Raw genomic sequence first — 23414 nt, 5'->3', positions numbered from 1 at the left:
GTAAGCTGTTGTGTAATAAACCTTATATTCAACAATGAATAAAAAAGGCCTCTTTATTTACTTCATGAAGGTTCAGAGTACAGATTTCAGAAAACAACTACAGTCTGTATATAAAGATTCAAATAAACAGAAAAAACAAACATTTCTTCTGGTTGGTGAAATGAAAAGCAGATATAGAAAGCTGCATTAATTTGTAGTGTAACTATTAGAATTAATTGTAGTTCTTTCTAGAACTGAAACTATCAGCACTGCAAAATGGACTTCAATAAATCTGGACCAAACATAAGCAATGAGATAAACTGCATAATGTTTTGACTCGTAATATAATTCTTGATTGAGGCTTACAGTGATATCCTCTACTTTTTTTGACAGAAAGTTCATAGATCAGAGTCAGATACATAAACAATGGTGTCTCTCTCACAGGAGTTTGAACACAGGTATTCTGCATAAAGAGTACAGAAGAGGTTTTTTTTTCTCTTGGGCCAGTCAGATATTTAGTTTTATTTGAAGTAATGACCGCAAGAGGGCTCATATTAACATGTAAGATATTCATGCAAAATGAGCTAAAATGAAGGAAAAAAAGTCATTGAAGTGCAAAAGAAGCAATATATACATAACAAAATGGCTTATTTTTGCAAATATATTAGTGAGCTAAAGTATAAATCAATCAAGCTAATGGAGTCAAACCATATTTATTTTAAAGCCATAATAGCTTTGTCATGTATCAGTATTTTTCAAACTGCCAACAAAGAAACATAAGAAAGGAATTATATATGAACATTTCCCACTAAAATGGATTTAAAGTGTAATCATACATATTATTATATATTTCTGGACCACATCTATTTAAATCACATTCATAAACTTTCAGAAAGCCTTTGACAGCCTCGTTCACCAAAAAACATCAGAGATGAAAATCCAAGACAGAACAGACACACCCCACACCCAAAATCAATGTAACTTGACTGTCTCTAACATTGAACCCATAAGAGAAGAGAAAACACAAGAAAGACCCCGAAACTGTTAAAAGAGGTCAACAGACATTGAGGCAAATGAAATAAAGTAAAGATGAAACTGGAGAATTGTGGATGACCTGTGCTTTTTGTGTTTCTGGGTAAAGTCAGCCTTACATGCTCCCACACAGAGACCACAGCAGCCCAAGTGAGACCAGTAAAGCCAGTGGAGTGGTTTGTCCTAAAGCTGAGTTGATGAGTGGAGTGGTTTTTCCAGAAGTTGAGTTGAGTGGAGTGGTTTGGACAAAAGTTGAGTTGAGTGCAGTGGTTTGTCCAGAGCTTGAGTTGAGGATTTGGATGCGTCCTTCTAGAGACGTATAAAGTTTCTGATTTTTTGTAATGTATTCGGACACGACTGACACGTCCAAATTCCCTGGAAGGGAATGAAATGGTAAAATGAAGTCAAGTTCAGATAAACAACATTGGTACAAATTCAATCAAAACCAAACATCTCACCAGTGTTGTGATTGAGCATCTCGTTTGGGATCATGGAGTATCCATCTCCACCCTGCACTATGAAGGACGGCATCAGCACTTTATAAATGGTCTCTGGATGAACAGGTTCGTAGCGAGGTACTCGACATTTTACGCAGAGGGTAGTGAGGCTTGTTACACGATTCCCCTCAGGTTTAGAGAGGTCAAACTCTACACGAAAACCTGTTTGAGGACATGGAAACTTGAGGATCAAACCTAAATACCTTTGGGGTACCAACGGAAATATGTCAGTAGCAGAGTTTTCAAAGTCCAACAAAATCAGTCTACCAGCAGCTTTAAAGCTTTCTCAATAACATGACATCTCATTTGAAAGAAGGGTTTTGTATACATTAACTGTACAAAACCCAGCTTTTTGTAAATTTGTAGACTGAAACAATTAAAAAAAAAAGAATTTACCAGATACTTGGAGAAACTCTCCACTGCTCTGACCATATCGTTTCACAGAGTGTTCAAAGATTTTGAACAGCGTGGTGCCCTTAAGCTCCACCAGGTCAACAGTATTTCCAAAAGGTGTAACTGCGATCAGGTCTTCACTGGTGATTGAACCTGCAACCGACAACAAATTTACAGTTCTTTATTCCATTCTTCTGACAAAATGTTTATCACAGAAAACATCCAATCATCAGTGATTATCTATAGCATCACTTTGAGGAAAGGTGTTATAAAAAGTCTGATTTAAAAGGAGTAAAACAGGATCAAATATAGGCTTATAATTACTCAAAATAAAACAAAAGAGTTTAAACAGTAAAATAAAAATTACTGTGCAAGGTATGAATAAATAGTTCCAAATTTAATAGCATTAAGCTCTGATTTAAAGAAGAATAGGTCAGGGCAGAGCTGAAGTTTGTTGTTGTTTCAGATATCTTGAAATGTATTCTTCATTTGTAGTTTGGACCCTGGGGACGGAAACAAACCTGAAGCAGACCATCTCAGAGGTCTGGACGCTTCTTAACACTGTAGCAGACAACATTCACAGATTTATAAACCAACTCTTAATATAGTGTGTTCTTTGACACATAGGAAGCTAGTGCAAAGATCGGAGAACTGGACAGAACTGGAGTGATCTTTCCTGGTCTTGGTTGAATTCTTAAGCTCACTGCTTACGTTAGATAAAAACATGGGCATTTTGCTTTAGTCCTGTCAAGGCAAGTCCAGTTAAATTCTTAGTATATTATGAAGTAACTTTGGAGAGAAACCAGACTGAGTCCTTTTCTTTCTCCAGACAAAACTATCTCATATCTTTCTTGGCACTTTCTAGATCTGATCATAAAATATCTTTCTGTTTTTATTTTACTTAAATGAAAATGAGAGACACACCATTCCTTGCACGTTCGTCAATAGATGTGCGAATGCCTCCTCCGTTGGCAATACTGGCACCAATGTGGTTCCATTGAAGACCATTTGAGAACCTGATGTTGTTGTCAACCTGAATAATGGAAATAGAGGCAGACTCTCTCAGTCACACAGGGGTTTTACTTTTATTCTTGTATTATTGGAGAGGGGTTTGTGTGTTTGTCCCATCATTCTTACAGTCCCCTCCAACTATGTCCCCAAAAAGGTTCAGACAGCCAGCCTTTGTATAGTTTGTCTTTTCTATCAGGTGTTTTGTTTGTAATGTTAACTCAACACTTGGCATTTTTACCTTTTATTATTAAATTATGCCACTAGGCACAAGTTTGGAGGGACCATGTGTTTGGTCTAGTATTTGCATGTGTGTATTCGCCTGTTGGGACTAATCATCCTAGTATCTTTTGAGCATACTTGACTTTTGCTAGAGGACCTTTCATTGTTGTGATAAACCCCAGTTGTTGAGATATCTGTTTTATTGACAGTTTCATACTCAAAACAAAGATCTTGTCGCAAAAGCATAGGGCAAATGGCTTTTCCAGAAATCCTCTTGGCTAAAAACAACAACCTTTACCTTCTGATACAGGCCATATTTTAGCATTTGTCATGGCTCAAAAAACTAACATCCAGAAATGCTTTGTCTTATTTTGAGTAAGACCACCTGCATATCCATATCTGATACGTTATGAATCAATACAGTAAAGCATGATACAAGATGAAAAAAAAATCCCCACTGTTGTTAAATTTGCTGCCAATTTTATGTAAGGGTGCTGGGAGGGACAATTACACCAGGTGCTGCTGTGTCATATGCATTGTCTAGAGTGGCTGCGATCAGCTCCAGTGGCTGTTCTGTAGATGGAACATGGGCGCCTGGCCAAGATCTGTACTCTGCTGAGTGCCCTTTTCTTGTTTTCCTTTGGCAGCCCTCAAAGCATCTAACCACCACTGTAAAAGTCTGTAGAACTTTTGACAAATCAACTATTTTACATACAACATAATTGATCTGACAAAAAATATAAGGAAAATCAGTTTAGGGGTAGTACCAGAGACTCCCACGCTTGGTTTCACCTTTAAATGAAAACTACTGTACCAAAAGCTGCATTGGGTCTAAGTGCAAGAGGACAGTGCAGTTACCAGAGTCAGCAGGTAGAGGGAGGTCATTAGTTACCCTCACCTTCAGCAGTCTTTCACAGTGGAAACAATCCAACAGTTTCTCAAATCTATTCGTCTTCAAGCAAGACAATGAGCTCATGAAGAGACTTATTTTCCATATATATATATATATACAGTATGTGTGTGTGTGTGTGTGTGTGTGTGTGTGTGTGTGTGTGTTTGTGCTTATTTATTGTAAGCAAGCCCTAAAGTTTTGTATGGAAAGTCTCCCCTTTTGCTTCTGTTTTACTCTTTTACTTATGTAATAACATATCCACCTTCACTTTATCTGTTGCACTATCATGGGAATGTTCTCTGAAAAATAATTGCTACAACAACATTAGTATACAAATATACAATATTAAACTTGCTGCACTGTAGTGTGAGAGTTGTGTCTTATGTATGCATTTTTTGGATATTAGCCATGTACCTTTAGTCACACCCCTTACAGATGCATCTCAATACTGCTTGGCTGTAGTCAAAACAGACATAAGACGACTGGAAGTCTTTCATGATATGCCATATTTTCTGGCCAAACAAAATCTCCAAAAATCAACTGTACAAGAAAACAGGTAACCAGAGTATACCAAGGAAATTACCTACAGACTTTTGAGATTTACTGACCTAGTTAAGAGGAGGAATTTAAGGGTTAGTTTGTTACGTTGCCAATAGTTGCACTACTTTCCCTGGAAAGTGCATACTCCACCCAAGTCACTGTTACTTTAGAGAAGCTTTGGATGGTTTAACCTCTATCTGTATTTTATGATGTTTTTTAAACAAATAAGCTATATAAAATACACATACATATTTAACATCTATTGTCAACAAGCCCTGAGTACATTCTCAGTGTGCTCTGGGACAGATGGAGCAGCAGAGTGCCAGGCACAGTGAAAATGAGACTTGACCGTTGATTGCACTGGTTCTTAAAGTTTGTGTCCACTTGCCTCTGTAGCATATGCTGCTCTCATCCATCGATCTGATCTTATAAGCTCTAATTGGATTTACTGATCAATTACCCACCCTGCTACTGAAACTCCCAAAACTGCTGCTGAGAGGAAAAAAAGATCACATGAAGAGTTTCACCTGTTCTGTTTTCTAGGAACCGGAAAAACCTCTGAATTTAGAGAGGGGACACAGAATGATTAGGGACACACACACACACACACACACACACACACACACACACACACACATACATACACACACATACATACACAAAGTAAAGCTTTTTGATTCTGATTATGTAGTGTTAAATAGGTCATCATTAAATACTTACCATGGCATCACAGATCAGGTTTCCCAGATTACATTCCCGAAATCGACACTCCTCACGGGTCCCATTTAGGAAGACCAGAGTGTTTCCCACCACCTGAGTTGAATAGTTGGCCAGACCCTTTTTCCATTCCTCCACATCTGCAAGAACTTCTGGATCTAGACAAGACATTTGGCCATACATTTAAGAGGCATATGAAGCCTGCAGTGCTATGCATTTAATATCTGAAAACGCCTTTAGAAAAGTATTTCTCCTTACAAAATTAAGAGAAGGGAAAACTGTCCAACAGAAACAAAGTAACGTCACAAAGCTAAGAAGGATAAGACTGAGACAGACACTAAATTAAGAACAAGAAAGCAGATTCTGTTCTTGTGTCTTTACCCTGTGGGACGCTGCTGTCCAGCAGTATGGGGTTTCCTGTGGCCCTCAACACATTTCCATCATTATCAAAGGTCACGTTCAGATAACCCAAATATTTTCCAAAGGCGTAGGCCTGCACAATAGGAACCTGCCGCCTGTCATCTGATTCCACCATGAGTGGATAAAGACCAGTAGGGACTTCTGTAGAGGGAGGGTCACCTGAGAAATAAAATGTGTGAACAAAAAAAAAGATGAATAACTGTAATGAAAACTACAATGTTTATTTTAAAAAAACGATTAACACTATAGATGTAACTATTAGTTCAACCTTTTGATTAACCCTAACCCTTGATCAGCATGAATTGTAAACTAAAAAAGTGCATTTTTTTTCAGATAATGTTACATTAGACATCACATTTATCCTTCACTCACCTGATTGGACAATTGCATGCGGTTTTCCATTTGCCCAATCACAGTGTATACTTGCCCCAGGCAAGCTTTAATGTCAAGCTCTGTATCATACAAGGAGACATTCCTTTGAACCTTTTAGTGTGAAATTCCCTGAAGTGATTCAATTTCAGATGAAAACACTACACTTGATTTTTCTAAGAGCATGTTTTCTTCTCTGTCTTAAAGGACTTAATTTATTTCATTAGTCAACAAATACTTATAGGGTAGATTCTAGATATTTTTGCATTTAAGGTCTTTTGTAAAGCTGTTCCAACCACACAGGGGAGGGACACAACAAAAACTAAATTCTGTATTTCCTTTGTCATTGTTTTTGGTAGATCAGAGGCATATCGTTTGCTGCCTGGTATCTCCTCTGGTGAAAAGAGAGAAAGATCTTTCATGCTGGTCCACCACAGCCTGACCGCAGCCCGTCAGTTCACTCTGCCAAGCTTGGAGGTGGAGACAGCCAGACCCTGTGACTCGAACTCTTCTGTTGTGAGTACCCAGCTTTCATTTGTCGTTGCACAGTTAGAGCAAAAAGCTTCCAATTGAGGATTTATTTTCGTTTATTCTTTTTCTGGTTGCTGGTGTGTAAGTGCGTGTGGAGCCACAAGGTTACAGAGTATGTTCTTTTCATTTTTGGCACAGTTTTTCACATTTAATCAAAAAGTGCATGAAGAGGTGAAAAAAACATACAGCAGGTCCAGAGATTTCGTATATAAGGTAAATTGTGTGAATAGATTCGGGCTGCACCTACTTTTTTACTGCTAATTTATCAACTATTCTAAAGATAATTTATTTGCTACTCAATTAATATAGCTATTAATATAACCAAAAATAGATATTAAAAACTTTTATAATTACTATTTAAAATATTTTATTCAATTATCTTCTAATAAAAAAAATTATACGTATAATGGTGTGAAAAGCCTGTTAAGGTGCAGCCATGGTCTACAGCTCACTGTGTGGTGTTCTAAAGCTCGATCTCTGGTGGAAACCATTTGCAGACTGTGCTATGTCGTCCAGAGGGAAATAACGTGTGTGGTGACTTGTTTGCTGTTGGCTCAGGTTCCATATATGCCTTCTATCTGATTACTATATTGCAACGCTTCAACACACATTTTGCAAATCAATACATGTTGCACAGATTTTCCTTTTCTATGATCTGAATGCTTCCACCACTGACATTACCAGCTGTATTCATGTCCGCACCTGTATAGAGGAAAGTATCGCTATGTCCACCAATGACGATGTCGACTCCGCTGACCTTCTTTGCGATTTCCTTATCCACATCAATGCCTGAGTGACCCAAGGCGATGATCTTATTGACTCCCTGCTTCTTCAGTTCATCCACCTGTGGCTGCAGAGCAGTCACTTCGTCCATAAACTTCAGGTGTGGTCCTGTAGAAGCAGTATGAAGAGAGAGCCGCTGTCAGTCCTGATCCCGTCTTTATTTACTCATGCAAATTCCTTTCGAGTCATATGGATTTTCTCTCATTTCAAACGTTTTGATACTTTCAAGTAGCAATCTGTGCATTTAATTTGTACTTTCCATGATTTGAACCATACCGTTTGACACTCCACCAGTCTACATAGTGACTTTATCTCTTGATTAACTCAATTTTCTGTTGATATTTTTTGTAGTAAGCCTGCATTCTGTATGTAGTTGGTGGATGCACTTCAAAACAAATGTGAAGCCACGTCTTATTATACTGGCATAAATAATATTAAAAAGATCTGGATTGTTATATTGTTCATGTTAGTCAGGTTTTTGGTCTGACAATTTGAGTGGTGGTTGTTAATGGAACTCAGTGTGTCATATAAAGAAAAAAGCGCTCTCATATGAACAATTTGTGCTCTTCACATGATTTATTTCATGTTTATGAATTATCTATGAACAAAAATGCCAGGCTCCGCAGTTTGTTAATGTTGCAAGGACACATTAAGCTTTTCACTGCAGCAGTGCTTCAAGTCACACTTTCTAAATATGTGCACAACAATCTGCATCCAAGTTTAGCGGTTTTGCTGCCCTGCTAAAAAAAGCTTTTGTTTGGTCATTGAGCTTTAAAGTCCTCTTGTCCCCTTTTTCCTTTAATCTTTGAGATCTTTTTTTAAGATCAGTTATCAATTAAAACAGATAAGCATGGTTTCCTAAGTGACACATAACTTCTGGGAATTCTGTGCCTGAAATATTCAGCAGCTACTCCTCCCAGGAAGCCATTTTTTAAAAAACTTTGCAGTGTTTTTTAGACTATGTATCCACAAGAAAAAAGGATTTAACTTGTGCACATTGAGATGAAGCATGAATGCTCTTTGGAGATGTGTGCTTCTACAGTCTTTTACAACCTCTTTTTTTCACCCCAATCGCACCCAATCTTTTTGAGGCATAAGAAAAATTTCCTGTAACTTTTTATGACAATTGGAGAGGAAATGGTGTATGCTATACTGATGTAGGCTATGAAAATAAGAGAGAGTGTATGTCATCATCTGGTTTACAGTTTTGAGGCCTTCTGATGAGCATGAGACATAGTTACAGGCTAACAGAGAAATCACAGGGAAAACATACACCTACACTTACCAGACTGGGACACTTGAGGAGTTTCTTGTGTTGTATATCCCACCACGCCCACCATCTCGCTGCCAACTGTAAGGACTTTGTAAAGTAGAAAAGAGCTGCCAAATGTCGATGCCAGAGTTTCGTCTGGTTTGATGGTGGCACTGAGAACTGGAAACTTGATCTGCTCCAAGAACGGTTTCATAAGTCCTTCCACTTTGTTATCAAACTCGTGATTTCCCAAAGCCTGAAAAACAAAATGGAAATTTAAATTGAGAACTGCATAAAGACATTCTTGCAGAGGCTGCTCTCACCAATATCCGATTACATACAGGTGTACACATATGAGTCCTTGATAAGTAAAACAACACACAGCCTAGTTCTTTTACATTTTGCTAATGAGGAGCTCAGAAAGAGGTAACTTTTAATATGAAAATCAACATGAAATACAGTGGTGTAAGAAGTACTTACATTAATAACTTAAGCAAAAGTAGAGATACCATGGTCTAAAAATATTTCATTTAAAATAAAAGGCCTGAATTTAAAATGTTACTCAAGTAAAAGTTATAGTAGCAAAATGCACGTCAAGTATTAGATGTACTTATTATGCAGATCTTTTTTCAAAGTGTTATTATTAATTAATATTGATTATTTATTTGATAATCTTCACCAGGCAGGAGGGGATCGTGCGTTTAGACGTGTTAGTGTGTGTCTGTGTTTGAGACACTGTGTGTATCCGTCTGATACACACAGTGTAGTGAGATAATCTTGCAAACTGCCAGACCACTCACCATATATTTTGTATGCACATGTATGACTGTATGCTCAAGGGCCTCTCATGGTTGTTGGGATTCATGTGATTCAGAATTGTTGAAAAATCCCTTTTTATTAACTGCTTTACACCGTCACTGACGGCTGTCTCATACTCAACGAGCCTTACCTTGTCTGTTGTAGGCATCATTTTGGTCTTTTTCATGGCTGAAAAACTTACATCCATAGGATGTGTGGTCTCAAGACTTTAAACTAGTGATTGAAACCATAAACTCATTAGGAAATTGTTTCCTGAGGAAATCAATCTTGTAAGAAGTAGGTTCATTTTCTCATAGACTTCTATACAATCACACTTCTTTTCATGCTTCAGCGCCGGTGATAGCACTCAGGTTGTCAATATGGACATACAGTACGTCTCACTGGTTATAAGTTCCCCCTTTTTTAAAAATATATTCCCTTCCATGAGCACCAGTGGTTTGAGGGACACCAGAAGAACTCCTGCTGCCTCTCTTTCTTTTAAACTCCACTTAAATATAATTTTTCCTTATACTTTCTGCGAGTGCCTATATACAAATTCTGACTGTCATTGGTGAAATAAGGCCCCCTTATTTTGTCCCTTAGGGATTGAAAAACTTCTAGACAGTGTACCAATAATCTTTGCATTAAACACTGGATTTTTATACATTGCTTGGAACTACGCACTAAAATTTTCATCGTAACCAAAAAGTCACTTACAATGTCAAGCGTTAATGGCCGCAGCACTTAGACAAAAACTTTGGCTTTCTTCTGTACAACTTGCAGTGTTGTGCATTTCTTTGTCATTTATGTGTTTTCAAATGAGCGAACTTATTTCATAATTAGCTTGTGTTTTATATTTTCATGATGTAAGTTTATATATTAATTATATACGCTTTTTAAAAGATGTTTTTCTAATTTGCCTTTTCTGAAGTTGAAGTCGATCTCGCTTGGCCACGTACAGAAGTATTTATTTTACACATACAGAATTTTAAAAATCTCATTTTTTAAGGTGAAACTCCTCCACAGGAAAAAGTGCAGGATTTATTCAAGACTTAAAACAGTGCAAAGATTAAAGGGCACTGAGAGCAGACAGGTGATCCATTAAAACATAGATATAAAATAGTTCTGTATGTAAGTACAGAACTATTTTTAGTAATTTCTCGTAATTTTGTAATTTCTAGTAACTATTTCTAGACATCTTCTTTATAATTGTAGGATAAAGCTGACTAGCACTTTTATTACCTTCAGTAACTAAATAACTTACCAAGCTCTGTGTTTCTTACCATGGCATCATACCCGAGTTTGTTCATAAAATGTGCAGCCTCAGCTCCCTTGTAGTGGTTGAACCAGATAGTCCCTTGGAACTGGTCTCCGGCATCCAGGAGCAGGACGTTGCTCTCGTTGCTGCGGATCCTCTTGATCATCGTGGCTCTCCGGGCCACCCCAGCGAAGCATCCGCTGCTGCTAATACTGCATTTCCCGGCGTGTTTACTAGTCTCCTCTACCCGAGCGTGTACGTCGTTGGTGTGGAGTAAAACCAGGTTCCAGGCCCCTGAAGTGGACATGGAGAAGCCTAGCAGGAGGACAAGGCAAAGCCAAGATAGAGTGTTCCTTTCTGGGCGCATTGTTGCCATCTCTCTGCGGTCCACTGCACGAAAAAATAGGAGGAAGGGGGGACTTGGATGTTGGCTGTTTTTTCGTAAGTGATGAGCAGGAATCTTTCTTGATACTGCTCTCTACTCCCTCTGCTTCCTATAAAGACTCTTTACAAACTATACTATAAACTATACAGAGTTTCTTGTAAAACTAGATAAACTAGTTTGGTCTAAAGGGAGGAGATTGAAGAAACCTCAACACCAGCTGGAGAAAGGGACAGAAGAAGGAAGGAATATGTCAATTTTGGAAAGACTGCAGATGCTTTTGGCAATCAAACTCTTGTATTTTTTCTTGTTCTTTATTTTATTTTATTTATTTATTTATTTCTAACCTGTACTGTTCAGCAGCTTAGGCATGCAGTATGAGAGGTCTGGGTGCCTTGAGATGCCATAACAGATTTGCTCTGCAAAGGAGGAGTCTGATATCCTACAGTACAACGTTTGAGTGGATAGGGAGAGAGAAAAGAGAGAGGTTGGGGGATACAGAAGGGAGGGGAAGACACAAGAGACAACAAAAACAACAACAGTAGCAACAACAACAACGACAATGAAAACGATGACAACAATGCTAACTACAATAATGACAGCTGCAAATATTTACAACAGTATTAATGGTGGAAGCAGGAAGAAAATGAATAAGTAAAAAAGAGAGAAAAATAAATTAGTAAAACAAACAAACAAACAAACAAAAAAAAACAGATTGCATAATACTTACCCAAAATAACCTTGACATGGATAACATCAACATTTGTAACTGTTGTACGTGTGTGATTGTAAAACAGTTGTGTGCTGTGTGTGTGTGTGTGTGTGTGTGTGTGTGTGTGTGTGTGTGCGTGTGAGGGTTTGTCATTGGATGTGGTTTGTAGTTGACGGGGGGGCTGCAACAACACCCCCCAAACTCCCAGGGGCAAGCAGGCCAAGACCCAAGCCACCAGAGCACCCAACAGCCCCCCAGCAAGAACAAGACAGATCCAGCGCCATGTGCCCCAGAGACAACCACGCGCCCCACCCAAGGGAGAACAAGCAAGGGAACACAGAGGCAACACACACACTGACACACACACACACCCGGCCAGGGGAAGCCCACAGATGGACAAGGGACAGGAAGCCCCCGGCCCAGCCCAAGGCCACCAACCCCAGCACGATCTGAGCCCACAGCCACAGGGCCCCACCAACCAGAGACCTGCCCAAACCCCCGGAGGGGAGCCCGCCACGCACCAGAGAGGCCAGAGCCCCCCCCAACACCGGGCCCCAACGCGGTGGGCCACGGCCACCGCCCCCGGGCCAAACCATATACCCCGTAGGGAAGACGGCGGGAGGCCACAGCGCCCCCCCCCCACCCCCCAAAAACAGTACATTATGAGACGTGCACTGTGATTTTAGTTAATAAAGGCCCAAAAGGAAATTAGTGGAGAAACTGTTCTGTAATTCGGAGACTACCTTTAAGTGCGGGAGAAGACGTGCATTCAGTAGAGCCAAGGAGTGACTTCTGAATACAATACAGTTCTACATGCCATTTAATAATGGCACATAATGTTTGTACACTTACCCATGCATAAGTACCAGCCACAATGACTGTGACTGTGACTGTGGGGTATGAGGGTAGGAAGTGGGGAAGGGGCTGTTGGCCCTTTTTCTTCACACCACTTCCTCAAGAAACGATACAGGTGTGTGGTTAAGGCAGTGCAGTTCAGGTTGGAAGATGGGTGTGGTCCGAGCAAGGGCGCTGGAAATGAGGGTTAAGAAGTAGGGAAAGGGCCAGTGGACCCCCCCCACACACACTTTAAATTTAAGCTGCCAATCGCTGTATCGCAACTCTAGTAATCCCATCACAAGATGGTCTCTAGTTTATCATCTTTACAGCACAGCTCTATTGACATAAGAGAGGTGCGCCACCATTGTTCACATTAAAAAAAAATTGATAGCGAGAGCAGCTGCAGCTGCAGCTGCTGAAGCGTTAGTTTGAGCTTCATGTCACCAGCTTCCATTACAAATGACTTTTAGCTGTTGCTGTGTTGCTCGTACTGTGAACACAGCATAAGGAGCTCTGGTTAAAAAAAACTATCTGCTGAATGTGGCTTTTTTTAAGCTACACAATGTGAAGAAGATAAACTGCTTTATTCTTCCCCATATAATGTGTCTCTTTATTTAGGCTTACAATGAAATCCTCCCCTCTCTGGACAGACAGTCAGAGGTCAGTCATACATAAAGGCTGGACTTTATTTTACAGGAACTTTAACTCAGGTATTCTGAATGAAGAGTACTGAAGTTTTTTTCTCTCACCAGTCAAATGTTTCATTTTCAACATCATATCCAATACTTACATGCAAGATATTCATGCAAAATTAGCTACAGTGAAGAAATTAACAGTGACATGCAAAAGAAGCCAGATGTACATAATTCAATAGTTTATTTTTGTAAATTACATTAGTGAGCAAACCTACCAGCCAAACAAGCTAATAGGGCATAAACCATAATTATTTTAAATCCATAACACCTGTATGATGCAACAATATTTTTCAAACCGCCACCAAAGACACACAAGAACTAGTCAATTTAAAATCTAAGACCTTAATTTCTTGTTTAAAGGGTGATTTTATTTCATGATTCTGGACATATAAGGATTTCCCATTTACTTAAATTGAATGTATAATCATCATATTTTTGAGAATTTAAATTTTGAGTCCCAGTAGAATTACATCCATCAGTCCTGTTAGTTCTTCAAGTTAATGTGTGTTAAAAAACAAAACAAAAACTTTTTATGTACTTTCTCGTTTCTGGACGACATCACTTTACATCACAGTCATAGGATCTCAGAAAGTCCTTTGACAGCCTGGACCTAAACTCCCTTTGGACTGCCTCACAGAACCTCCGAACCCAGAACCACAGAACCCAGCCAACTGGAAGACGGAGAGCTAGAAGACGAGAACACCTTTCCCTAACTTTCCTAAAACAGCTGATGTTACAATATAACCCATCTCACCAAACTCCAGATATTCATTACCAATGTTAAACAGGTGCTGCTCTATGGTTCAGAAACATGGAAAATAACAAAATCCTCAACCAAAAAAGTCCAGACCTTTGTCAACAAGTGCCATCTTGAAGACACATTGGCCAGACACCATCAGAAATGACGATCTGTGGTAGAAAGCAGACCGAGAGTGACTAGACACCCAGATGAGGAAAAGGAAGTAGGGCTGGATCAGAAGCACCCTATGGAAGCCCAAAATCACTGTAACCAGACTGGCTCTAACATGGAACCCACAGGGGAAGAGAAAATGACAAAGACCCACAGACAGTTGAAGGAGGTCAACAGACATAAAAGCAAAGGAAATAAAGTAAAGATGAGATTGAAGAAAGTGCCCCAAATAAAGAGAGCACTGGAGAAGGATTGTGGACAATGTGCTCAGATAGAAGAGACAGAGTTTGAGTCATTTTGTTTCTGGGTAAAGTCAGCATTACATGCTCCCACACAGAGACCACAGCAGCCCAAGTGATACCAGTAAGACCAATGGAGCTGTTTGTCCAAAACCTGAGTTGCTGGGTGGTGTGGTTTGTCCAGAAGTAGAGTTGAGTAAAGTGGTTTGCCCAGAAGTTGAATTGAGGATCTTGATGCGTCCCTCAACAGGCGTATAAACTTTCTGCTTTTTCCTGATGTATTCGGACACAACTGACACATCCAAATTCCCTGGAAGGGAATGGAATAGTAAAATGAAGTCAAGTTCAGATAAATAATACTGGTAAAAATTCAAACAAAAATACAAACATCTCACCAGTGTTGTGATTGAGCCTCTCGTTTGGGATCATGGAGAATCCATCTCCACCCTGTGCTATGAAGGACGGCATCAGCACTTTATACACCGTCTCCGCCTGAACAGGTTCATAGCGAGGAACTCGACAACGTGTGCAGAGGGTAGTGAGGCTTGTCACACGATTTCCCTCAGGTTTAGAGGGGTCAAACTCTACACGAAATCCTGTTCGAGGACATGGAAACTTATCCATCAATATGTTAAACCTAAAAACCTTGGAGGTACCAACATAAATATGTCGGCAGAGTATCAAAGTCCCACAAAATCAACCTACCAGCAGCTCTAAATGTCTCTAACAAACATGTTATCTCACTTGTTTATCTATTTTTTGTAAAAAAAAAACAAACAAAAAAAACGTGGCTCTACCATGGACCATTTCTTTCACTGCTTTTCCACCAAAATTAGCATGTGAATGCAGGGTTTCAGACACGGGTAAACCCACTATATACTTTGCGGTTAAGGAGCGGAAATTATCGTGTTCACCAGGGTGTTGCATTCCCATCAATGTTGATCAGAGACGAAGGTGATAAAAACCTATGTCTACTGCAGAGTCATCAAAATCATTCAAATTTGGCTTTGTACTAAAAATAGCCCGTCGTTAATGTTAATGTCTAGGCACTGGTACTGTTTTAAAAGTATTGTTTTAGGACCATCATTTAAAGGGGAAAAAATCAATACTCAGCCCTAATCAACATAGAAGATCATCTTGTTTCCTTGATCTTTTTTGTGACAAGCCAATCATTAAATAATCAGTAGGCATGACTGAGATAATTCACTGTAAAAGGCTGTAACACTTTAATCATCTCAATGGCTTAGTTAAACCCAACATTCCTGTTTAGGAGGGTGTGGCTGGCTGAGTTTTTGCAGAGATGTGATGATACTGTTATCGTACCCAACCATAGTCATTTCAGTGGCCTAGTTTACAGGAGGAATTTATGGGTGTGAATGCCAATCTCACGCATTCCCATTGCATTAAAAAGCCAGATGTTGGGTCAGCCTCTAGCTCGCCTGCTAGAGTGTGCGTCCCAAATGCTGAGGCCTTTGCAGCAGCCTGGGTTCGATTCAAACTTGTGGCCCTTTGCTGCGTGCCATTCCCCCTTTCTCTCCCATATGTGTCACGTTTGTCTGTCAATCTACAACTGTCCTATAAAATAAAGAGAATATCCCCAAAAATCATCTTAAAAAAAAGGTCAGATGCTAACAGGTGGTAGCGAGTTTCTTGTGTTGTGGGAATGAAGCTTTAGCCACAAACACTTTCACTTTCACATCATCTTTTCATGGTGAAGACATGTAATCTCTATGGAAAGTGTGTCATCTCCCTAAGACTGAGGTCCTATTATCATAAAGACGCTATATATACAGTTGGAAACAATTAAAAAAAAAAATAAAAGTTACCAGATACTTGGAGAAACTGTGCACTGTTCTGGCCGTATCCTTTCACTGAGTGTTCGAAGATTTTGAACAGCGTGGAACCTTTCAGCTCCTCCAGGTCAACAGTATTTCCAAAAGGTGTGACGGTGATCACATCCTCACTGGTGATTGAACCTGCAGACAACACATAAACAGTGTTTTATTCTGTTCTCCTTTTTTTGTTTTTGTTTTTTTGGGTTTTTTTTTACCTGACCAAGATCCATATAGGATCGAAATGCTGTTTACAGTGCAAGACTGAAGCATACCTCAAGTCTGTTGTTGTTTCAGCATATGATGAATGAAAACTAAATTCTGCATTTCCATTTGGACACTGTGAAGAGGAAATCGACCTGATCCAGAGGGCTGTACCACAAAGCTAGATTAATGTATTATCGTGGTATTTTGAATCTAAAGCCATAGTTTTTCGATGAAGGAGGCTGTCTTTTAACCTGGCGAGAACATCATGCTACATCTAGCCTGGTTGAAACCAGTTTTTTTTCCGCATTTCAGTTTGAAATTGACTAAGAAGTGCTTTCTACAGCTCCTTAGAGTAGCATCACTCTTGTCAATTTAAACCATGAGCAATACAGATTCTTATCTTACTGGAAACATTAGAAATGCACTTAATCCAACTTCTTTAGCCATAACATTTTATTATAGCAAACATAACTCTGAATGGAAAATTCATTAGTCTACAGATACTATTAAAATATTATAATTAATTTCACTTTGATTTCACCAAAAACTAAAGGGATTTCCAAGGCTCCCACATTATCAAACAATGTTAGTATAAGTAAATGCAGTTCTTCAACAAGTCATTAAAATCTGCTGCAGATTTAGGAGCTGTAGGACAGTTTAGGAGCTGTAGGATGTGCAGCGGCCCCGTTAGAAACATAGTGGTAAAATAAATGTTAAGTTGGGAATTCTCACAATTAGTATTTTCTGCCAGCTTGCCTTAATTGAAACAACAGTGTTCCTTTTTACTATAATATTTTTTTGTAAGAAGAATATTATACTAAGAATTATAAGAAGAGCAGAGTTAACAGAGCAAACTGATAATCATCTTTGTGGTATCTGTTATATCTGAGGCTATAGGGTTTGTCCAGCCAGATCAGGCAAAGAGAGCCTGGTTCTGTCGAACTTGCTTTGTGGCACTGCCATCAGACCATCTCTGAGGTCTGGACGCTTGGTAAGAGTGCAGCAGATCAGAAATACACCATCTTCATTGTTTGCCATGCAGGAAGCCAGAGCAAAACCCGGTTTTCTTGGCACTTTCTGGCTCTGATTCTAAAATATCTTGTTTTTATTTTACTTCATGAAAATGAGTGACACACCGTTCTTGGAAAGTTCGTCAATGGAGTTGCGGATGCCTCCTGCGTTGAAAATGCTGGCACTGACATGGTTCCACTGAATACCATCTGAGAACCTGATGTTGTTGTCGACCTGAATAATGGAAATGAGAGGCAGACTGTGTCAGTCGCACAGGGGTTTTACATTTATTCTAATACAGTTACTGGAGAGCAGTTTGTGTGAATAAGATAAGGTGGTGGTGGTTGTGGGGGTGTCAATTCGGTATGACTCAGTTACTTCACTGTAAAAGGCTGTAACACTTGAGTCATCTCAATGGCCTTGTTTAACCCAACATTCCTGTCTCTAGGAGGGTGTGGCTGGCTGTGTTTTTAAGCCAGAGATGTGATGATACTGTTAAGGTTTGAAAGCCTACCCTACCCTACCCTAACCTACCATCGTCATTTCAGTGGCCTAGTTATAAGGAGGAATTTATGGTTAATTTGAAGGGTGGTTAATAGGTGCATTGTTTTCCTTGCGGAGTGTACGCTCTGCCCAGTCCACTTTAGCTTTAGAGTAGCTTTGGATGATTCAGCCTCTGTGTACGCTGTATTTTGCAATATAAGGAATATAATGGATTGGTGTCTATGGCTTCTAAGAAAGCCTTTGGAAGATTGTGAAATTCAGACGACATGGACTGTGAAACAATCTGACATTTTCTCAGATGTGTCTTTGATCAGAATTTGACCTTAAGAACAGATTTCATCAGACAAAGGGCCTCTCATTTCATAATGTAGACTGTTTAACCTCGACTCAGGACAAGTATGTATTTATACTGACATAGATGATCATCTTGATTGTCGTGACCTATTTCGTGCAACAAGCCAATGATGATAACATCAGTTGGCATTTTTTTTTTTTAATTGCCTCTAAACCTTTAAGTTTGAATAGGCATTTAAGTAAACACAAATGTGACTACAAAAAAATTGACAGACAGTGCTGAAACTGCTCTCATTAATATTCAGTTTCCCATTTGCAGTCCCTCTATTGTATGTTATTGTGTACCATGTTATCTGTACTGTTACATATTTAGTCATTAAATATTTACCATGGCATCACAGATCAGGTTTCCTAGGTTGCATTCCCCAAATCGACACTCCTCTTCGGTCCCATTCAGAAAGACCTGAGTGTTTCCCACCACCTGAGTTGTGAAGTTGGCCAGACCCTTTTTCCATTCCTCCACGTCGGCAAGAATTCCTGGATCTGGACAATTGGACATTTGGCTATACATTTTAGAGACAGATGAAGCCAGCAATGTTATGTATTTAATATCTAAAAAGATCTTTAGAAAAGAATTTCTCCTGCAACATAAAGAGAAGGGAAAATACCCAACAGATACAAAGTAATGTTACAGAGGCAAGAAGGATAAGACTTAGACAAAAAATGAATGAAAAACCGGGAACAAAGATTCTGTTCTGGTGTCTTTACCCTGTGGGACACTGCTGTCCAGCAGAATGGGGTTTCCTGTGGAATTCAAAACATTGCCATCATCGTCAAAGGTCACCTTCAGAATACCCAGATATTTCCCAAAGGCATAGGCATGCACAACAGGAACCCTCCGCCCATCGTCTGATTCTACAATGAGCGGATAAACGTCAGCAGCTTTTTCGGTAGAAGGAGGGTCACCTAAGAAAGGAAGAAAGAAACAGTGACTATAATGAAAATCATGTTTATCAAAATGTTCAATTATATACTCAAACTTTATTACAGACACACAGAAGGGTCAATAGTATACTAGGGCTGCAACTAAGAATGTTCATTATTACATAACAGTGGTGGGCCACTCGAGCTGATCATGGCCACTCTTAGCAGTTCTTGTAAAACAGCAGATGCGCTGCGCCACCTTTCACAAGCGGCCAAGAGGCTAAGAATAATGTGGTCATCTATTTTTGATTTAACCATGTTGTGTTGCACAGAGTAGAGTATATTTTTAATGACTAAACCACACCTACAAATCCAATCTATGTAGTTCTTAACTGGACTTATGCCATTAGTTTTATCTGTAGGCTAGACACAACAAAGAAATAACATCAATAAAAACATATCAATAAAGTCTGCAACTCTACAAAATCAGGCAGGCAAAACTCTTTACCTCTGTATCACTCCTAATATGGTTCACTGTAATGCTGCGGACAGAGCAAAACCAGGCCAAAACAATGCAGCCTACAGCATCTGTTTCCAGCACAGTTAATCATCTGTTGAGTGTTTTATAGTTATTTATTTGTCCTTTAGAATGTAATTGTCCCAAAGCACAGCACTTGCTCTTGTTAATTTAGGTTATTTAAATGGTGTAACTAAAGCTAGCAATGGTGAAATAATCCTGGAATAATATGTGAACAGATTAGAAGTTTTATTGTGTGTAGGCATTTATAGTTTAAGTACATTTTACTGATTATACAGCAAAGTAGTGAGTAACATTTTGAATACAAGGTATTTTATTTGTAATGGAGTTTTTCTAGACTTTGGTATTCCTGCCATTACTGAAGAAAAGAATATGAGTACTTCCACCACTGGCATTAACAGCTATATTAACCTCTGTACCTGTATAGAGGAAAGTGTTGGTGTGTCCACCGATGACAACGTCGACTCCGCTGACCTTCTTCGCGATCTCCTTATCCACATCAATACCTGCGTGACCCAGAGCGATTATCTTATTGATTCCCTGTCTCTGCAGATCCTTCACCTGCGACTGCAGGGCAGTCACTTCGTCCATAAACCTCAGATGTGGTCCTGTGGAAACAACATGGACAGAAAGAGACACTGTCAGAACTGACCATTTCTTTTAAAAAAAATGCTAATTCCTCTCAAGTTATATTGTTTTTCTCTCATTTTGATACTTTCAGGCAGCAGTTGAACTATTAGAATATTAGAATCTACCACGTCTGAATTGTGGAGCCTTTAAATGAATAAACCATGGGTTTATTGTTTTTTTTATAAGTGGTTTTGTTTATAATTATTTTCTCTTCTGACATATAAAATTTGTATTTGTTCATACTTGAACAAATTAGTTAAATTTCCACCACCTCTCTCTCTAAACCTACATGATGTTCTATTTTGTTTTTGTTCGCCATTTAAAACAGTGACTTCATCCTCTGAGTGATTCACTCTTTACACTAAAAGAAGTGGAAACATTTGAAGGTGTTTTTACGACCATGTTATTATAGGATGTGTATCATCATTATGTTCACAGTGTAAAAGCCTTCAGTTGAGCATGAGACAGAGCCAAAAAATCACAGGAAAAACATCCACCTCCACTTACCAGGTTGGGACACTACAGGAGTTTCTTTTGTTGTGTATCCCACCACGCCTACCCTCTCACCGCCAACAGTAAAGATCTTAAAAGGCATATAAGCCCTGCCAAATGTCGAGGCCAGAGTTGCATCTGTTATGATGTTGGCGCTGAGAACTGGAAACGTGATCTGCTCCAAGAACGGTGACAAGAGTCCTTCCACTTTGTTATCAAACTCGTGATTTCCCAAAGCCTGAAAAATAAAACAAAAATTCAAATTGAGAACTGCATAATGATATTCAAAGCTGCTTTCATCGTCCTTCATTCATCATTCTGCTCTCATTTCTTACCATGGCATCATATTTTAGTTCATTCATGAAATGTGCAGCCGCGGTTCCCTTGTAGTGGTTGAACCAGATAGTCCCCTGGAACTGGTCTCCAGCGTCCAGCAGCAGGACGTTGCTCTCATTGCTGCGGATCCTCTTGATCATCGTGGCTCTCCGGGCCACCCCGGCAAAGCATCCGCTGCTGCTGCTGCTGCTGCATTTCCCTGATCGCTCATTGGTCTCCTCCACCCGGGCATGTATGTCGTTGGTGTGGAGTATAGTCAGGTCAAAGGCCTCTGAAGTGGACACGCGGAGGCCAAGCAGGAGGACAAAGCAGAGCCAAGGAAGAGCTCTCTGCTCTGGGTGCACTGTTGCCATCTCTTTGCTGTGCACAAAAAAAACAAAAATATTGATGGAGGAAAACCGTGATGGTGGTTATTTATTCCTCTTTATCTCCTTTCGTCCTTCTCTCTTCTCCTTCTGTTTCCCTACAAAGTCTCTTTATAAATTTAATGAGACCTGCTGGCAAAAGGTCAGGAGTAGGGCGTCTGGGAGGATCTAGGTTACGATGGTACTTGTTATGAAACACTTTTGAGATTCTTCACTTTCTGTTATACAAGTAGATAAACTAGTTTGTTCTGCAGGGTGGTGATTGAAGAAGCCTCAGCTAAGTAAACCTAAGTCACAACATGGTCTCTTGTTTACAGTCTTAACAGCTCAGTTTTAGAGGAGCTGCATGTATTTAACTGTCATGCCAATAAAGTTGAAAAGTCTAAAAACTAATTGAAAGAGAGGTACTACAGCTACTTATTTCCATTTTTTTTCACTGTAATGAGAAAGTCTAATCATATTCACTTGAAATCAAGTTGAATAAGAAAATCCACCACAGCTTATGTTATCATTATTTTATATATAATGTTTATTTAACTAGAAAATGTGTCATTGACATTAAAAATGTACTTTTTTCAAGAGTAACCTGGTCAAGAGAGGAGCATAAACCTTGTAACACTAATCACAAACAATGGGTAACACCTTGATTTACAGTGTAATTACCTGACACAAGGCATGTTGGGAGGGGAGCAGGGGGCTGTAGTCACTGATTAGATGGAGGGGAGTTTCCCACTATTAATATACACACACAATTCACATTGTTATGATGCAAATGTGATTGAAAATCACCAGTGTGTGAATGTGTGCGTGAATAGGTGAATGTGACATGTAGTGTAAAAGCACTTTAAGTGGTCGGAAGACTGGAAAAGTGCTGTACAAGTACAGTCCATTTACTTATGGTGTAATATTGTCATATGAACTAGTTTCTATAAAATACTTAATTGTTCCTGCTGTTACTTCAATTTAGGTGTGGCCTAACAAGGCATTACAGGTGCGCCTTTTAAAGGCAGGTTAACACCCTTATTCCAAAGAATTATTACACTTACATCCTCGTTTTCTTCATTCCTGATCTGTGATTAACTCCTAGCAGATATGTTCATCAAGGCAAGGCAAGGAAGCTTTATTTGTGTAGCACATTTCATACACAGGACAATTCAAAGTGCTTTACGGAGTAATAAAACATGCATAATGCATAATAACATAATAAAACATAATAAAACATAACATAATAAAAGATACAGATTTACAATGAAAGAGATAAAATATACAAGGTAAAATCAATTACTAAATGATAAAAAAAGGGCAGACAAGAGGTGCAAAGATAAAACAATTAGTTAAAATGATTTAAAATCAAGTTTTAAAAATAAATTGGTAGTCAAGCACTGCTAGAGCAGAAACAAACTTAACTGTCTTAACTGCACAGATATTAGAGGCTGGTATTGTGATTCAAGTACCAAAAAACATGATGAAGTAATAATAGAGTAATTCTGTTGATAGACGGTAACAACAGGTAGGTGCTGCTCTTCATACAACTACACTGTGAAATTTAAAATAGAGGCTTAGTTCTGATGTATGTTTCCTCTTCAACCAAAATCTATTTACTTTTACTGTGAACTGGAAAATGGTTTGTGGGCCACCCTGCATCCTACTGCGGACCAGATTTGGCCCACAAACCAAAAGCTGAATAAAGTCTGATATACTATGACATAGGGATAATTATTTGTAGGCCTGTCATATATAACATGATTGACAATGCTGACATTTCAGGACTTTATAACTTCTAAATGTAATATAATATTATACTTTAATACTTTT

General features: G+C 39.0%; 2 protein-coding genes and 1 long non-coding RNA gene across 3 annotated transcripts in view; 1 reads left to right on the top strand and 2 right to left on the bottom strand.

Annotated features, from left to right (window-relative positions):
- Positions 1-35: 35 nt before the first annotated feature.
- LOC121958004 (snake venom 5'-nucleotidase-like) lies at positions 36-13158 on the bottom strand. The gene is made up of 10 exons (XM_042506843.2): positions 11421-13158; positions 10717-11293; positions 8669-8891; positions 7303-7491; positions 5662-5859; positions 5284-5438; positions 2826-2934; positions 1905-2054; positions 1470-1670; positions 36-1386 (listed from the first exon to the last, which is right to left on the bottom strand). The coding sequence occupies exons 2-10, from the start codon at positions 11065-11067 to the stop codon at positions 1127-1129; spliced, it is 1836 nt and encodes a 611-aa protein (XP_042362777.2). The 5' UTR covers positions 11068-11293; positions 11421-13158; the 3' UTR covers positions 36-1126.
- LOC148186650 (uncharacterized) overlaps positions 5886-23414 on the top strand; it is a 37237-nt gene continuing 19708 nt past the window's right edge. The window contains exon 1 of the long non-coding RNA XR_015779416.1: positions 5886-6585. This is a non-coding gene — a long non-coding RNA (uncharacterized LOC148186650). The remainder of the gene's footprint in view (positions 6586-23414) is intronic.
- Positions 13482-21727, bottom strand: LOC121957897 (snake venom 5'-nucleotidase-like). Its single transcript, XM_042506697.2, has 9 exons — positions 21234-21727; positions 20914-21136; positions 20196-20384; positions 19083-19280; positions 18703-18857; positions 17642-17750; positions 16293-16442; positions 14862-15062; positions 13482-14776 (listed from the first exon to the last, which is right to left on the bottom strand). The coding sequence occupies exons 1-9, from the start codon at positions 21585-21587 to the stop codon at positions 14547-14549; spliced, it is 1809 nt and encodes a 602-aa protein (XP_042362631.2). The 5' UTR covers positions 21588-21727; the 3' UTR covers positions 13482-14546.

The sequence above is a fragment of the Plectropomus leopardus genome, chromosome 17 (assembly GCF_026936395.1).
Source record: "Plectropomus leopardus strain MGB_pleo_1.0 chromosome 17, ASM2693639v1, whole genome shotgun sequence".
NCBI classification, from domain to species: domain Eukaryota; kingdom Metazoa; phylum Chordata; class Actinopteri; order Perciformes; family Serranidae; genus Plectropomus; species Plectropomus leopardus.
Note: the sequence above shows the minus strand (reverse complement) of the source record. Positions and strands in the feature narration are given on the sequence as shown.

Excerpts from the sequence above, each read along its gene's own strand:
- LOC121958004 (XM_042506843.2), bottom strand. The coding sequence starts at position 11,067 with ATGGCAACAATGCGCCCAGAAAGGAACACTCTATCTTGGCTTTGCCTT. Across the intron at positions 1,671-1,904 it reads AGAGTTTCTCCAAGTATCTG|GTTTTCGTGTAGAGTTTGAC; the intron begins GTAAATTCTTTT and ends GTCCTCAAACAG. Across the intron at positions 1,387-1,469 it reads GATGCTCAATCACAACACTG|GGAATTTGGACGTGTCAGTC; the intron begins GTGAGATGTTTG and ends ATTCCCTTCCAG.
- LOC121957897 (XM_042506697.2), bottom strand. The coding sequence starts at position 21,587 with ATGGCAACAGTGCACCCAGAGCAGAGAGCTCTTCCTTGGCTCTGCTTT. Across the intron at positions 16,443-17,641 it reads TGACGAACTTTCCAAGAACG|GTTCAATCACCAGTGAGGAT; the intron begins GTGTGTCACTCA and ends TGTTGTCTGCAG. Across the intron at positions 14,777-14,861 it reads GAGGCTCAATCACAACACTG|GGAATTTGGATGTGTCAGTT; the intron begins GTGAGATGTTTG and ends ATTCCCTTCCAG.